Genomic DNA, 17,445 nt, shown 5'->3' on the forward strand with positions numbered 1-17,445 from the left:
GATTGTTTAATCAGATTTATTTTTGTGTTTTAAAACCGCAGATTGCTAGTTTTTTAACATTTTTTTTTCAGGTATTCTCTCTTAGCTTTTGGTCTTGTGCACTCTTCAGGCAGTGGCTTTGATTTTGAGAAAATCCATTAGCTGGACGTTGAATGGTCTGATTCACAAACACTCGCATCATCTCCATCCCTCCAGCTCCTCCGTCCCTCCTTCCATCCCCCAACATCTGCAGCGCTGCAGTTAAAGCCTGCTCCTTTTGTTTTGCTCAGTGACGTCCCATGGGCTATTTATAGGGACTATGTTATTGTGTAAGACCTTGTGAAAGGCACAAAGCAGGCTGCCATCTTCCCTTTAGTGGCCCCAGGATCTGTGAGAGGAAAGCTGAAGAACATGTGGCTCTAGTAGGGTGAGCTAGAGGAGGAGACAGTGGGTTCAGATGGAATGAGCCCTAAGAATGTTTTTAATTTTTCCTCAATGTCTTGGTATATCTGTTCTCAATATTTAGACAACATCATACAATATGAGTTCAGGTGTCATGCTATTTCATCGTATGTCAATTGTATTAATCACGACTCTAAAGAGAACGCCGAGGGAAGCGTATTTCAGGTTTTTATCATCTAATTGAAAAATTATATAAAATATTATATATAAAACATTTTGCAGATAAATTAAGTCTCTTTTTTTTCCTTTTGTGTGTAATGTTTTACGAAAATAATGTTCATCTTGCAGTGAGTAAAATGGCAATTCCAATCAATTAAATGATGATTCATGCAAAACAGACTCGCAATTGATTTGTCGGATATATTCATATATTCATCCCAATGAATTGCTCCCATTTATATGACAAGAGTAGGAAAAAAGCCTGACATGTCTGTATTCATTTAATGGTAAATAAGATGTTGTGGTCTAATTTGCTCTCTTTTTTTACTCCTTTTTCTCTGCCACAGTCACAAATAACAAATGAAAAGGACAAAAGATAGAAAAGACTGTGGTTTGTTTGGGTTAGCGTCAACGCCAAACTCTGGTGTGGACTCAACCCCTCTCTATTCCGCCTTGAAAGGGTCTCGCACTACTGTCAAGTGAACTCTTGAGTAGTTCATTTCTGGTATGAACACCATTCAAACCAATCCCAGGTACCATACCATTTCAGTGTCATTTCATTAGTTGAAATTTTTTTTCCTTTCCTGTTTTGGTGACTGGCCAACTACCAGTCTATGTGCGTGTTTGGTAACACTAAATTTGATGAATTTGCTATACAGAAGACAAATGAGACCTTATTTAATTAGCTAGCGAACTCCTCACATTGGTTCAATTCAAGAAATGGAGCTTTTAGTGTGAACCCACCCTTATAGCATTTAATGCGTTTCATAGGCAAGCTTCATGAATTATTAAGACTAGTGCTGTACCCAACTAGTGAAGAACAATAGTAGTAGGTCAGAGCGGGCCTATTGCTTGGCTCGTAGTATTGCTGTGTACAGCGCTGCACAGGGGCGTCCCCGTTTGTTGAGCGCGGCCATTCAGAATGCATGCCGATTGCTTGACTTCCACTAACATTAGTATATTTAGCATTCAGCAGCCAAAGTGAACTGCTGTCAATGAGCCGCGTCTGTAGAGCCTTGAACCTCAGTGCCTGTTGCTATACAGAGCGCCGTTTGTTTTTCTATTTAAAGTATTTTAATATTGAACACAATATCCAAATGAAACCACATTTGACAAAGCGCTCAACGGGGTATCCAGCAATACACCCACCAAGTGTGACGTAGGTCGGATGGACGGTTCTTGAGATATGCTAAAGACAGACACACAGACTGAGATTACTTGCTTTATAGTTATATTAGCAGTGTAGATTATGCACACAATTAACTCACTCAATATAGCCTGTATGATGGCAAGCATAAAACAAACAACCCACACATGATTTTTTTTAATGATTTCAGAATCTTTTTATTTGAAATGTCAGTGTTCAAGAGAAAATAAAACAGCAATATAAATATTAGCATAAAAATAAGAGTAACACAGGGGTATAGCGTGGGGGCTAAGCATTTGATAAGAAAGATAATACAGCAGGATAGAGTAGTATTAATTCAGCAGCGGACGGACATACACATATATAATATTTATAATCATTTGTTCATATGGACAGAAAGAGAATGAGAGGCATTCTTTCACAAATGCACAAGATAAAATCACCGCAAAAGAACATTAAGAGGTTACAGAAGGATAGAAACATTTCCATATTTTTTTGTTTTGTTTCTTTAAAGGGTGACAAAAGATAGTAGAGAGAAATTGAACACAAAAATATGCGCAACACATATCACAAGTTAACTAGTCTACGTGTGTCACTTTGCTTACTTATCTAAAGTTGTCTTTAATTCATTTATTTACACTGAAGAGTTAGTTGGCTTCCATGGTGCTTAGTTACTACATTGCAACACAAACTGTTGAAGAAACATCTCAGATTTTTATTCATTATTGATTCTTTTTTTTTTTTTTACTGGTTTTCTTATTTTTCTTGAAAAACAAAATGCAACACATTCCAGTAGTAAGCCACGCCTTGTGGGAGGGACTTTTATTTTGAAACTGTTGGACTTGATCCCTACTATACAAACAACTGGCTCATACCATCGACAGAACTGTGTGCTTATTTACAGTGGAGAAGAGCCTCAAAAGGACCAGGGAGTGGAGCGGAGAGGTGAGTGGTAGAGAGGCTATGGTTTCTCATGATGCCAATAGAGGAGGGACATTTCAAAGAGCTCTCGAGTGGTATCTCCTCACCAACAGGGACAGCTGTGCTTGGCTCTGTTGACCTCTACCAGGGTCAGTGCATTAGAGAAAGTTTACGGAGTGGGCAGATCAACAGTGGTTCCTCTGTACATTCAGTGGGTAGAGCCAATTTTGTTTATCATCCCTCTGGTTGATGTTATGGTGCCACCTCAGTCTGTGACCCCTCACCACACCCCTTCCACTCCCTCTGACCCAGCCTGCCAGCTGCTTTTTCTCATGCAGTTGTATCTGGCCTGAAGGACAGATGGACGGCAAAGTAAAGACTTCATATCTTATACAAACAATTCTTCTATGCTATTGAATCATTATCTCCCAAAGAAAAAAAACATGTTACTGTGTCACATCAAGAAGTTCTTCAACACTTCAGGATAGTGAGGGGTAATACTCAGTCGAGGCCTTAGAGGCCTGTAAAGTGTCTAGATAGTCCTAAGCACTCACATGTGTATGCTTTTCCCCAAAGACCGAAGTGATTACTACCCCTTCATTATCTGATCTTCAAAATACGAACAGTGCATTTCTCTTTGTTTGGCTCTCGGCATGGGGTAGTGAGTGAGGAGAGGACACGAGCTGGGTGTGAGGAGGAGGGGAGGGTAGAGGGTGCAGGGCAGCAAGAAATGTCTGTGCCCATCTGGAGGTGTTACACAAGTAGCCAGTCTGCTGCTATACCACCTGCATGGACAGCATGGCTTGTGACTCAATGACACAGAATCCTGCCACCCCACCCTCTGCTAGCACCTTCCTCTGGATGCATGCTCAGATCATTATATATATATTTTTTACTATGCTTGAAAAAGTCATTTTAATTTTGTGTCAAGTAAATGCTACATGTGCATTATATTGACCTGCGATTGGAGGGAGGATAACGGATTCAGAATGTCCTCCTGTTATGCTTTTGCAATGCATAGTTTGCAACTATAAACTAGTATATGTGGTTTGAACCTTAAAGAGCATGCAGAAGAGTTTGTAATACCTGTGAAACAACAGCCTTATATCCACAGGACTTATGGTTTAAGACCCTGCAAGGCCGACCCTATATAGGAATCTAATGGATGGCAACTAGCGTACTTTACAATAGCTGACTTTCCATCTTGGGGAAAGAGCACAATAAATCCAACATGAAAGACATTAACATTTCATCTCTGAATACATCACTGCGTTTAGCCTTGTCATCCCAGCAAGGTTCCTTACACTGAATCGCTTTGTCCAAGTTCATTTGATTTTGCCAAAAGAAAAACACAAATCACAATAACCCCCCATACCCTGCCAAAATTATCTACCAACAAAAATGATGCGAGCAATACTAAAAAGTTAGCACAGCACGGGTTATCAACACCAACAACCGCCTTCAGCACATTCAAGACACTTTCAAAGAACCATCAACATCTATCCAACGTCCATGTAGTCAAAAGTGATTTGCCGTCATTATTTAGACCGTGGCTAACATGAGTGACGGCAGAGCAGTAAGATACCTTATGGGGGGCATGGGGGGTTGCATTTATCATCAGATCAGGCCGGGTTCACCATTCCTCCACCTCTCTTCGTCAAACTCTACTTCTTCTCCTTCTTGGTTGACTTCTTCTTGGAGGCAGGGGTCTGGGCGGCCTTGGGAGGCTCGGGCTGGGCCGAGACCTGGGGCGGGGGCAGCGCCTGCTGCGCCGCCTGCTGGGCGGTGGCCTGCTGCTGCATCTGCTGCTGCTGGGGGTTGGAGGTCAGGGTGGCCGTGCTCCCGGGGATGTAGACGTTCTGGCGATAGTCGGGCACGTGCTGCAGGGTGAACTGGGGGCTGTAGCGGGTGCTCAGGCCCATGGTGCCAGGTCCCAGTGTGCCCGTGGCCTCGCTTACTTCTGGGGGGAAGAGTGACAGAGTGGGGGAATGGACAGGTGGGAGAGGAGACAGGGATGAAATTTGTTAGAAAACTAACATTTTATGTGACAGTGTTATATTAAAGGAATGAAATGAAAATAGGTCATAAGAGAAGATTAAACCAAGAAATAAGTGTGAATATTACATTTGTTATAAACATATCCCATTGCTCAGGCAGACCATGATGATGCAGTGAACTAACAAGATATGAATAAAAAAGGAAAAAGAGTGCTACTATTTCTTGCACTGTGTTTATTATTTAATGTTATGCACCACCCACCATGACGAATTCCTTGTATGTAAAAACATACCTGACAATAAATGGTTCTGATTCTGTTACACAGTGGTTGATTGTGCATAGCTTTTTCTTTTCTTAACAGAGATGATGATACTGTCTCTCCAACATACTCCTCAGTGTTTCTGGTTTTCTATCATGCATTCCCTCAGTGTGTGCGTGCGCATGACGTAGCTGCTCAGCTCATAATTCTCCCCTAGCCCCTGCATTGCAGAACCTAAGACACAAACGCTCCCTCCCCCATCCTGTAGCTCCTCTCAGCCTATATAAACACATATGCACACGGAAACTGTAATGCTGCTAACTGGCTTCTAAAACGTCACATGCGGTATCTGAAAACACATTTTATAATGAATCTTTCTGCACAGTGCTTTGTTAACCGATTGCGCTGTGCTGATCAACACAGTGGCAGTAAGTATACACCAGAGATGTTCAATATTTAACACAGACTATTTTATTATTTCTTCCTGATGGCACCGACTGTTAATTATATCTAATGTTGTGCTGACATGCAGGTTACCATAATACCCAAGACAGAGTCTTTTCTCTCTCTGTTCACTCCGATGGAAAAATTCCACACGGCGTCCGGTGCAGTGTCCAAGAGGGGGGAGGGTGTGATTGTGCGTGTAGAGGTAGGGATGTGTGATTTGTCAATGGTTTAAAGAACAGTGGAAACAATGACTTGAGTCTATTTGGGAATACATCATGTCAAGTTTGTCCCTCCATCTTTTCTGCATATTTGTTCATGTTATTATTAAGAATAACTGTGTGTGTCTCTCTGCAGTGCCGGGTTTGGCAGTCACTGCAGGAACAGAGAAATAGGGCAGTAGAAGGAGGACACGTTGTGCAATATGGGGATCTTTAGTTATATATGAGCCTAAAGGTGTCATATTACATAACTTTTCATTTAGCTCTATAGCTTCTGCTTTTGGTAAAACACTGTGCATGTGATGAGTGTTTACAGTGGAAACATGCATCACTGTCGTCATGTAGTTGAATTCAACAAATCAACTGCAGGTAGTTACGTCAACTGTCTGAATATTCTCTGAATAGTTATTAACACACAAACACGAAATGGAAACATCAATGTGGACCGAGAGAGAGCTTTATCAATGAGCGAGTCTCGCTAGTTGCCCTCCAACCAATCAGGAACCTAAATAAACAACCTCTGCCCCTCGCTAAGCTTATGAAGAGAACAACTGGTTTGGAAAAGAGAAGATGAATCGATAGGATGACGAGGTACAGGACTCACCGTTGGCTGCAGCCATCAGGGCCTGAAGCTGCTCAGCCTCAGTTGGGGGTTGGGGCCAGGGCCCAGTTCCCATGGCAACCTCAGGTCCTCCAGTTGCACTGTGGCGAAAACAAGGAAAGAACAACTGTAAATAACTGGTTGTTCATCCTCTCCACTGCGTGTGTGTTTAGCTCACTGGTTTGACAGTTGGTGGTTTATGATGTAAAGGCAAAGCAGCTGATGGCCAAATACACAGGCTGAAGGGAACTCAGCAAGGAAAACAAGGATAGTTTACAAACAGGGTGTGTCTCAAACAAATATGCACTCTTAAACACACTCCTGTCTTTCTGCACACTTACACACAGAAGCAAGCGTGTTCGCGCATTCACACGGTCAACATTGTATGGTATTCACTCTCTCCGGTATGACCGTGAGCGCTGCGCCATCTAGCAAATCTAAATAAATATTTAATTATCCCCTTTTAAAAGGAAATAGCTATCTGCATAGTCACACATGCAGCGCTCAGTAGGCACTGAGCATTTCCGTCTGGGCAAATTTCACCTTCAAAGGCTTGTTTATTTAAAGTCTGCAATTTGCATGTGGGGGCAACAAAGGAGAATGCAGACCTGCGATCTATTATGCTCACTTATTTCCACTCAAACTCTTGTGACACCAGCACAAACTTAACAACTAGATCTAGGTCACAATGTTTTAATCTGGGCTCTGCTCCTTTTCCCAATGTGCCAATAAACCTCTATATGTGGATTTTAAGATCGTATTTTGGAACAACCATGAAACTGCAGTATGTTTTCTTCATAGTACTGGTACACTGTAAGAGAAATAATAGATACATGTCCCTCCACTTCAATACAAGACCAGCAGAAGTCACAACATATCCGATGAAACCATTTTGCAGTGCAAAAACAATATGCATGTTTTTAACTAATTTCTCATCCTCCTGAATTGTGCGTTCAATACATTGGTTGTTTGACCATGAGGGCATTTAGTGGATGATCATTAAGTGTACAGCTTTAAAGAGGACATTTAATGACACATTGAAGTCTGAGAACTCACTATCTGACAAACACAGGCAGTAGCAATACATGAGAAAAGCAGGACTATATGCATATAACTAGTGTGTTAAATAGATGGGAGATAATAAGTGACACTCTGTTTTCTGTTTCAAACCAACTAAAACAATCCTTGGACAAATTGGTCTACATCAGGGTATTAAGGGAAAGTAAAGGACACAAAAAGGAATTCTAACATAAAAACAGGGATTTGTTCAAGAGCAGGTTGCCAGATTGTGCTGCCAAAACTCTGAAGTGGTTCTCAGTTTGGCGCCAGAGAGAGACTGAGGGAGAGAAATATGTTTGGTCTGTGCCAGACAGCCAATGAGAAACAGGCTGGGCAAGAGTATGGTCAGTAAAGCCAGGGCAGCCATTTTGTGCCTCTTCACATCACTTTAGATAAAAGGGCATGCTTAATTTGAGCTAAATTAGCATCTCTCTGTACTATAATGTCCTATAATTTCCTGTGGTTGTGTTAAGCGCTTCCTGTGGTCAGGATTATCACTTCCTGTGGGCAAGAGTGTCAACTGTGGCCCAGGGGGATGTCCCTGGTTGGCCAGACAAGGATGTCGTTTTCCTCTGCAACCTCACATGACCTGTTTTATCTCTAAGGATGGGTCTTCTTGTTTTGCAGTGAACCTTGTAGACATTAACTTGTTTAATTTAATTTAAGGCACATGATGTCACATGATGTACATGCTGGCATCTGACCTCAGGAATTGTGCATGGAGTGCTATTTACTTCATTGAGGAACTTTGTAACCCCTCACCTGTGTTTTAAAGAAATTAATCATGAAACAGCCTTCTGTATTGTCTGTTTCTTGTTGTTGATAAATTACATGAAAAAGCCGCATGTGGTGATGTTGAGCTACAACCATCACAGACACACATCAAAGGCAACACTCTATGGTAAGCCAGTCTCCTAGAAGTAGAGAAAACAAGAGCTCTCAGGGTATAATGACTATATGTATAGCACACATACAAGGCATAACATTAATAAATCTACAAAACACTGCACACAAACTCAAAAGAGTCACAATCCTTTCTACGCCACAGCAGGCATTGTGGCCTAAGCACATCGATCAACAAACCCCATCAAACTTTTAGGGAGACTAACAGAAGCTATGGGTTAGGTACATCTACACACAGTACAGCACTCAACTGCAGTGCACTACCTACAATATGTTAGACTCTCTGCCCTTATCAGCCGATTTGTGATCAGGTCCCTCTTCCACCGAACAGTGACTTGACTAACCTGAACACTGATCAGCTTCTAAGGACAGAAAGTGACCATTTAGTGTCTACGTCTAAATTAGTACCTTGTCCCACTCTTCGGCGTCCATCGTATGTGTGTACCGTATGGCATGTGGGGACTAAAAACACAACAGGTTATACAGTCTGCAAGAACCATTGTGTATTTGACTGAAGGCTGGAGTTAGTGTTAGTTTTCCCAGTGGTACGACAGTGGTGTTTGTGTCAGTGTGTGTCTAACATTTTCCTGACTTGGCTCAAAAGAGCATTTTGCCCCACCTGGTATGTTTCAGGGAGAAAACTTAACTGAGAGAATGTGTTGTGCAATCATTGTTGTGAAAACTGTTACTGCACTCCCTCTGTTTTAGCCCACACAATATGGGCATGTAGCAACCATTAACCATTGTCATAAACAGTCACTAAAACACACGACTGAAATAGATAGACAATTAATCTATCGTTTAAGCGAGTCAGTAGGACCTCGCATTTGTGGCTGAAACAGAAAAGAGTGCAGGAAGGATAAATACACGATCCAATCCCCCCCCACTAGCTCTGGTCACCGTCCCTCATCAGTAGTACTGGGTGATGGCGCACAGGCAGAGAGAGCGCAGAGAGGAGAGGAACAGGAGGGGAGGGGGAGGGGAGCTGCGGCAGCCATTTTATAAAGAAGCCAGGAACCAGGCAGAGATGCTCATTCAGGAGTGTAAATCACTGAGTAGAATCGTGCAATAAAAGCATCACTGCAGTGTAATTAAAAGTCTGATTCAGATGTGACTTTGATGTCATCAGCTCTTTACAATCAGCACTCTGCAGGCAGCGAGTTCTTATCACTACCATCCCCCTCCTGTTGTATTCCTCATCCTTCATCACTCCCTCTGTCTTAACGATAAGCTTGCCTCATGTCCTTGACATTACTAAGCATGTTATCCTATATTGATATACTGTATATATCATATATATATATGTGTGTGTCTCCCTTTACTCACCCACTAGGTCCAGGTCTCGGTCCCTGTGTGAAGCGCCAGTCATTGTTGGGGGGCTTTTGCTGTAAAGAAAAGAGAAGTTGCAACATGAGTTGTATGTTTCATTGCAACAAGAGGAGGTCGTTTCTGAGATGGGGCTGGCACATCTGTGTGTGATGCTGTATGTCTGTGTGTCTGTCTGTGATTTATGTTGCTCAGGTATCCATGTTGTTCCAAAAGCTGTGGAGCATAAAATGCAGCAGGGAAACTCACACACACAAACAAACAAAGACAAAATGGGATTCACAACAAAAACAAAAGGCAGATCATATCAAAAAGATAACTACAGGATCACATAACTGCAAAATCAGTTATAGAAGCTGAAAATGCACATACACCGCAAGATGAATCAGGGTCAAGAATCATTGGCAACAAAGTGCAGGCAAAACATAACTCTCCAACAATATTTTTTGGGAGACAGATTGGTGAGCTTCACTGCCAATTGAGTAACTACAGGACTCTCGTATGAATCTATTTAATAGACGCAGAGGACAGATAGAGTCCTTGGAAGGTAACACTGTGTTATTTTCATACCAAAACGTCATGAAGATAAGGCAACGATGGTGGCTCAGCAGTGATAAAAGCCTCTCTCTTCTTTATGTGTCCCTGCTTCTCTCTATAAATGTCTTCAAGCCCTTTGCACTCTTGTCCATTTCCACCTCGCTGGCCATACCACCATGTCTTTTCCATCTCTCTAGCTCTTTCCCTCTCTCTCAGGCTCTCTTGTTGTGCAGTGATGCGGTGAATAGACCTTGGCTTGGCTCCAGATTCTGCCGCCTAATCGACACAAGAGCTCCCAGGAGAGAGAGGCCGGTAGGATGATGTGCTGCATTATTAAAAGAGATGTTCTACCCGAGGGAAGGATGGAAAGAAGCGAGAGAGAGAGAGAGAAAACCGAACTAGTAAATACCTACACAAAAGGAACAGTTGAGACGGGAGCATCTATTAGCATACATGTAAACAAGGAACGAATGCCCCAGTGAATGGTGACTTATTGAATGCACAAAAAGAACAGACAAGGCAACACAGGTTGTTAAAAAAAAGTGAAATAGAGAATTGTGTTCATAACAAGTTGCTGCCACGGCAAAAAAAAGAGAGTTACAGAGAACTCAACAGCTACCTAAATAGGAGAGACAAAGAAGCAACGTTGGAATATTGTCTGGTAAGACCTACAAAGGACATTGCAAATAGTGAGGGGGAGTGTGAATGATAATGTGGTAAGCGAGTTTTATAGCAATCCGTGTCTGTTCAATAATCCAACTATTGAAGAACCCTTGCTATGATCCATGTAGTGTTGAGTGAAAATAGCTGATAGTCCATTTCCTTTCAATGTTGTCTACAAAAGGGTCTGTTTCACCTTCAGTTGAGTCTTAAACACTCAATAAAAGTGTGCTTAGATATATCTGTGTAACAAACTGTCATGCCAGAATTCACAAGCTGTCATTATTGCAACATACAACCATAGTGGACGAGGATGAGAAGAGGAGGGCATATTTGAACTCTTGTCCTCCCTTCAGAGCAGAACGTGGTCGATGTTTCGAGTTTAAAAGTGGACTCAGCGATGTGTCTATGTGCGTGGGCATGCAAGTCTGTCTGAGCTTTAGGATAGAGAGAAAAATCATCACTGTGTGGAGGCAAACATCCACAGAGAGGCCCAGCATTCCAGCTGTGTGACCCGCTCTCACCACACAAACACTCACAGACACACGCTTGTCATTTCCAAGGTCTAATCCCATACAAGCATGTGGAATAAAGGGAATCTTTTCACTCAGCCGGACCACAAACTGTAAAGAGTTGCTGTGTTCTTAGGTTATTTAGACAACAACAGTTGCCAGAGAAAATCAATCTCAAGCCAGGTTTAATGACATGCAGGGATCAAAATATAATTGACTTTAGATCCAGTTATCTGAGCATCTTAAGATGTGCTTGTTTTTGTTGTTTCATAGTCTCTGACGTAAGTTGATAACTTAAAATGAGATGAAAACGTAACAAATTGCACAAAAGCTTTTTCCCCCCCAGAGTGCAGGTTCAATTTAAAAGGCAGGAGATAGAGAGAGGATGTAAACTACGAGTCAGGGAGACTAGGTCAATGGAGAAAGATGACGGGATTACAGCTCTGTGGGCCCTGATTCTCATACAATTGAAAGGCTGTCACACCAGCCAGGCAGCTTCATACACTGTCAGTATGCTTTCCTTCCATCTTTAAATTGAACCAAAGAGCTTTGAGGGCTCTTGTGCTTTACAACCTGACAGAGTCCCTTAGCTACCACAACACAATATACAACAGTTGAACAACTATAAAGAGATGATATGGATATTCAAAATGTGTGATTATGTGAGCACGGGATTTAACAGGGGGTATAAACTGGAGTGATCAGCTCATGGACACATCTGGACTTGATCCAGCATGTTTGAAGAAATGTGAGCTAAAACATCTGGTTTACTGCTTAACCACTTCTCTATTATGGTACACAAAGGTTTATTAGCTGTGCAAAACAAATACATTCTCATCCCGTTCTCTCCCTGTGACATGGGTGAAACGATACAATATATGCAGAAACTCACTTCACATACAGGTCCATCTGGTACTTTGTGAAAGATTCAGTTTCCTATCACATGCACACATTATATTGATGTTAAAAGAACTGTGGCTAAACTGCATGTGGTGCTCCATCTGAACAGAGGACATCATGTCTGTTCTGTGGCTCTGATCCCTTTCAACATGCTTAGACATACACAGACCAGTCACTATATCATAACCTTCAGCACATAGGCAATTAGTATGCCAGCAGAAATCTAAAGATATATAGAAAAATAGAATGTGTTGCCACTAAAATGCTGGCTTCATTATATTGTTAATTCATGACGAGGGAAAGACCGAGCACTGTGACAAGAGAAAAGCACAATGTGTGCTGCTTGATTTAGATATTCCTCTCCTTTTAGACAAACATCATGACTCAACTCACAAAACCCCTGAGGACAGTTTTTCTGAACCGCATGAGCCAGTTTGTCGCATGTGCAGCTACGCCATCCATATAAAAGTATATTTACAAAACACTTGGCCGAACTCAGTGCACGTGCCAACTCTTGTAAACTCCCACAGGCTCAAAGACTGAACTAACACATGGTCATGGGACTATTCAGATCCTGCTTTGAGTTTATACATGTGCTTGTGTAGAGAGGGGAATAACTGCAAATATTGAAGTGAAGAGGCAACTTAATTGGTCAGTCATGACATCAGAATTACATGGCATGTTCCTGGCATGTAACTGAGTCAGTTAATCATGGGAATCTTTCTCTTTCAATGCAAAGAGGAATATGTTGTGGGGCAAGAGGGAGCAAATAAACCTTTTAAATTATCAACTAATGTTTCTAAGATCATTATAACTATCCCACAAACTTTCTGTGTTTGCACACGGTTAAATAGAGTACACCAAAACAGCACACTGCTGATGAATAGAGCGTACAGAGAAGGGCAGTAGGAAGTGACTGACAATTGGGTACGAAGGCCCCAGGGTCCTGCTAAAGTTACACACTACTGGAGGCTCCTCGTGCCTGACTTTTTCTACACACAATCTCACACGCAAGCACATAAACACCCACAGTGATGGCTGCAGCTCTAAAGCCATTATAGCCTGCGCCGTCTGTCGCCATGGCCCACGTGCGTAAAGAGCCATCCTTCTTTTATTTTTCTCGAGCCCTGCCTCTTTTTTTCCTGTGTTGTCCGCATCGACACGTGTCACTAGAGCAAGGAGACAGATGGCATCCTGCTGACCTCAGGAACAACCTAATTCAGCACAGAGAGAGTGTCTATGTAATAAAGACTCATGAGAAACAGGAGAATCTCATGGATGTACAGACACAAGAGTAAAGATCCTGTTGTGTTGAGAAAAAATAGCTTTCACAAAACACCACAGCAACAATAATAATCTTCAATCGAACTCTACATTACACATGGCATGGTTATGGATGAACTCTGAGGATGAATGGGTTTAGGAAGAGAAAATCTCATACTTTTTTTCATTGAATCCGGTAAAGTGACTCATCCTGGTGACAACACTCTCGGCAATCTTCTATCCCTGACAGTGCTTCCTCTACGTCAAAACACTAAATGGGTCGTCTGTGTCTCATGCATGTGATTATTATCTGGTTAGCTTTGCTTCACACCCCACAATAGTAATTGCTGATCGAAAATAGAAATGTCTGTGCAGAACTTACACAGTGAAAACATCCTCACTCATGTGATGCAGAGTCCTGGAACCAATCACCCAAAGTTCAGAGGACAACAGGAAGTCAGGGGTCAAGCCACTGACCCCATGAATTCCTGTTTTTCAGCCACTGCTTTATTCTTTGACTCCCCCACCCCTACCCTCTGACCATTTTATTTCCTTGGCCCTTTTCCTCTCTTTCCCCCCATCATCCTGTTCCCATGTCTCCCAGCCATTACCCTGAGCCAACACTGCAGGATATTTTCATCTGTCTGTCTCTTCCTCTCCATCTGTTAGGATCACTTATGTGTCCACCTCTTTTGACATTTCCTCTCCAACTATTGTCTTTCTGCCTGACTTTATCTGTAACTTTCTATCAATAAGGAACAAATCCTCTCTGTCGTTAAGTTACTTGAAGTCAGGTATAGTAACACCACATGTCCTAGCCTCAGGTTAAATTAAATATTAAGATGTTCTTCACTCTTCCCAAACCTGTGTAGAGCTGTTTCACCATGTAGACAGAGAGCCTCCAGATAAAACAAGTGAGGTTTTAAAATACTGCAGAGCTACATGACATAGGGAATCTAGATTACATGGTATAAATATAGCATTACAAAATCAAAACTGCATGTGAACAACATTTTTTTTAAATAGTTAAGGCATTTCCTGAACCCATAGACACTGAAACACCTGTAATGTCTTATCCCACAATGGCACATCCCACCAATGCCATGCTTGCTCTAATCCCTCACCTCACAGGCTGAGTTCATAAGGTGCTTCCTGCTGAGTGTCATGTTGAGCGTGTTGTTGTGACTCAGCGTGTTGTTGTGACTCATCATGGGTGTCTTCATAAATACAAAGTCACTCCGGCTGGATAGGGTGGAGTAACAGGGCCTGTAGGTGCGTGTGTTCGGGTCCTGGTTACCACCCACGACCTCCATATATCGTATGGGCCCATCAGTATTTAGCTGCAGGTGCAGGTCCTTGCTTGGCCTCTGATGGTAGCGGCTCGACCTATGACGACCGTAGCAGCAGCAGTCAGAGTCTTCGAGCCCTGGGTCACGGTGCCTTAGGCAACGTACCATGAGGATGACAAAAGTGATAAAGGACACAGCTGATACAGAGGCTAGAGCGATGATGAGGTAAAAAGTGATGTCCGACATCCCAGTGCGGTGGTAGAAAGGTGTGTGGCGAGGCCTTGCCGGAGCATCATTAATCGCGCCTTTCTCATCAACAGTTACTGTAATGTTCACAGAACTGGACTTTGGCGGGTCACCATTGTCCTGAATGATGACCACGATGTCATAAGACGAGCCCCCTTCCTCCTCTGCCCATTTGCGGGCTGTGCGGAGCTCACCGTTGTGGGCCCCAATACGGAACATGCCAGCATTTGGTCCAGGGACGATGGAGTAGAACAACCATGCATTGTGCCCACTGTCTGCATCCACCCCTACAAGTTTATTTACGAGGTGCCCTGGGCCCACAGATGGGGGCACAGTTAACTGTATTCCTTTGTCTTTTGGGTAGGAGGGGTGAACAATCACTGGCACATTGTCATTCACATCCACCACAAAGACATGCACCGTGACGTTGGCTGTCCTTTGGGGCGCTCCGGCATCCCGAGCCTGCACCTCAATACGGAAAGCTTTAAGCTGTTCATGATCCAGAGAGCGCATGCTGTAGATGTGGCCACTCTCTGGGTTAATATAGACATAAGAAGAGATAGGTGAGCCCTGGACCATGCTGGGAAAGATAGAGTAGGAGATGCGGGCATTGTCACCAAGGTCTGGATCAGTGGCTGAAACAGCAGCAATAGGGGCACTGGGAGCATTGTTCTCTGGGATGTCCACAGAGTATGAAGGCTGGGAGAAGGTGGGAGCATTGTCATTTACATCAGAGAGCTTCACCACAAAGGTGGTTTGTGATGAAAGGGGAGGGGAACCGGCATCAGTGGCCTTGATGACCACTGTGTACTCTGGGACAGTCTCACGGTCCAGGTTTCCAGCAGTGGTGAGGCTGTAATGCATGCTAAAAGCTGAATTAAGTTTAAACGGTAAACCTGATTGGACAGTTAATGTGACCTCCCCATTTGCAGAAGAGTCCAGGTCCCGTGCACTTATGAGCGCTATCACAGTCTCTGGAGCCGAGTCCTCTCTGATAGGACTAGTTAGTTTAGTCAGTGTTACCTCTGGTGCGTTGTCATTCACATCAATGATGTCCACTATGACGTTACACGACCCCTCCATAGCGGGGGAGCCCCCATCTCTGGCCTGCACTGTGATGTGGTATGCAGTGGCTTTCTCGTAATCCACATCCCCCTTCACACGGATCTCCCCGCTTTTAGAATCCACACTGAAAAGGTTGATAACGCGTTCCGGTGTGTACTTACTAAAAAGGAAAGATATTTCTCCGTTGTTACCCGAATCCGCGTCAGTCGCGTTCAATGTTGTCACTAAAGTGCCCCGTGCAACATTTTCTAAAAGCCTAACTTTCTTCACCGGCTCGTCAAAAACGGGCGCATTGTCATTTACATCCAGAATTTTAATGAGCATAAGTGTTGTGCCAGATTTCACCGGCTGGCCTCCATCTATCGCAGTGAGCAAAAGGCGAAACGAGGCCTGCGTCTCCCTGTCCAAAGGTTTATCCACCAGCAGCTCTGGAAACTTGCTGCCGTCACTTTTAGTTTCCACATTCAAAATAAAAAAGTCATTAGCTGCGAGATGGTAAGTACGTAACGAGTTGGTACCCACGTCCGGGTCGTGCGCGCTCTCCAAACGGAACTTGGTGCCTGGAGCGGCCGCCTCTGATATCTCCAGAGAAATGTTGCTGGTTGAAAACTGCGGTGCGTTGTCATTCACATCTAGAATGTCCACCTCGACGCGATGAATGTCTAAAGGTTCCTCCAGAAGTATTTGAAGATGTAGTGAACATGTTAAACTTAGTTCGCACATTTGCTCCCTGTCAATTGTTTGCTTGATGACCAAATCGCCGGTCGCCTGCTTCACCTCAAAATACTGCGTTGTGGATTCCGAGACCACCCGCAATCTCCTCTGAACAATCCCCTGAGCAGTAAGACCCAAATCTTTAGCGATATTCCCAACGACAGAGCCCGGGCTTAGTTCCTCCGATACGGAATAGCTGAGCTGAGCCGAGGCGCAGGAGAGGCACGCTAGATAAAAGCAGAGCCTCCGCAGCCTCCCTCCTCCGGAGCGCTTCCTCTGTTTGGAGTCCATTGTGCTGCGCTCCGAGGATCGGAGAACGGGAAAGTTTTTAACTTCTTCTTTCACCGTAACGTATCCATAGTAATGTTAAAACGAGGCGGTCGGGCTTGATGATATACATTTCCTTTTTAAAAATAGAGCGATGGGAAGTTTTGATGTGATCATTTCGCCCGTCTTTTAAGAAAAAACGAGGACGAAAATCAAAGTATTTTCTGCCTTCGCTGAAACTCCCTGCTCTGTCTCTGCCTCGCTCCACACATGGGCGGGGAGAGGCCACAGAGGCCTTCCCCCATTGGCGGGCAGGGCTGGACGAGCTCAGTCACACAGCTCACACACACACTGAAAACTTTCCAGTGACTCCACTTCCACTGGCAGGCAAGTATCAAACTAAGTCTCATTGTAAAAGTTTGAGAAGGCCAACTGGACAACAGCGGAATATGCCATGACTGTGTAAAATGCATTTTTTTCTTAATCCAAGAAAAACTATGGAGAATAAATGTT

The 17,445-nt window shown here is 43.4% G+C and overlaps 1 protein-coding gene across 3 annotated transcripts in view; it reads right to left on the reverse strand.

Moving 5' to 3' along the window:
* Positions 1-2,418: 2,418 nt before the first annotated feature.
* The window catches only part of LOC306745573 (protocadherin gamma-C5-like), a gene marked incomplete at its 5' end in the record, with an annotated part of 38,864 nt that continues 23,837 nt past the window's right edge, over positions 2,419-17,445 (reverse strand). For 2 of the 3 annotated variants that reach the window (XM_079228384.1, XM_079228385.1), the window contains 3 exons: positions 2,419-4,628; positions 6,195-6,292; positions 9,480-9,538. In XM_079228384.1, the coding sequence (XP_079084510.1) occupies positions 4,333-4,628; positions 6,195-6,292; positions 9,480-9,538 (453 nt within the window). In that variant the 3' untranslated portion in view covers positions 2,419-4,332. The remainder of the gene's footprint in view (positions 4,629-6,194; positions 6,293-9,479; positions 9,539-17,445) is intronic. The other variant, XM_079228386.1, reaches the window with a different exon arrangement.

Source organism: Taurulus bubalis (genome assembly GCF_910589615.1).
Source record: "Taurulus bubalis genome assembly, chromosome: 13".
Classification (NCBI taxonomy): domain Eukaryota; kingdom Metazoa; phylum Chordata; class Actinopteri; order Perciformes; family Cottidae; genus Taurulus; species Taurulus bubalis.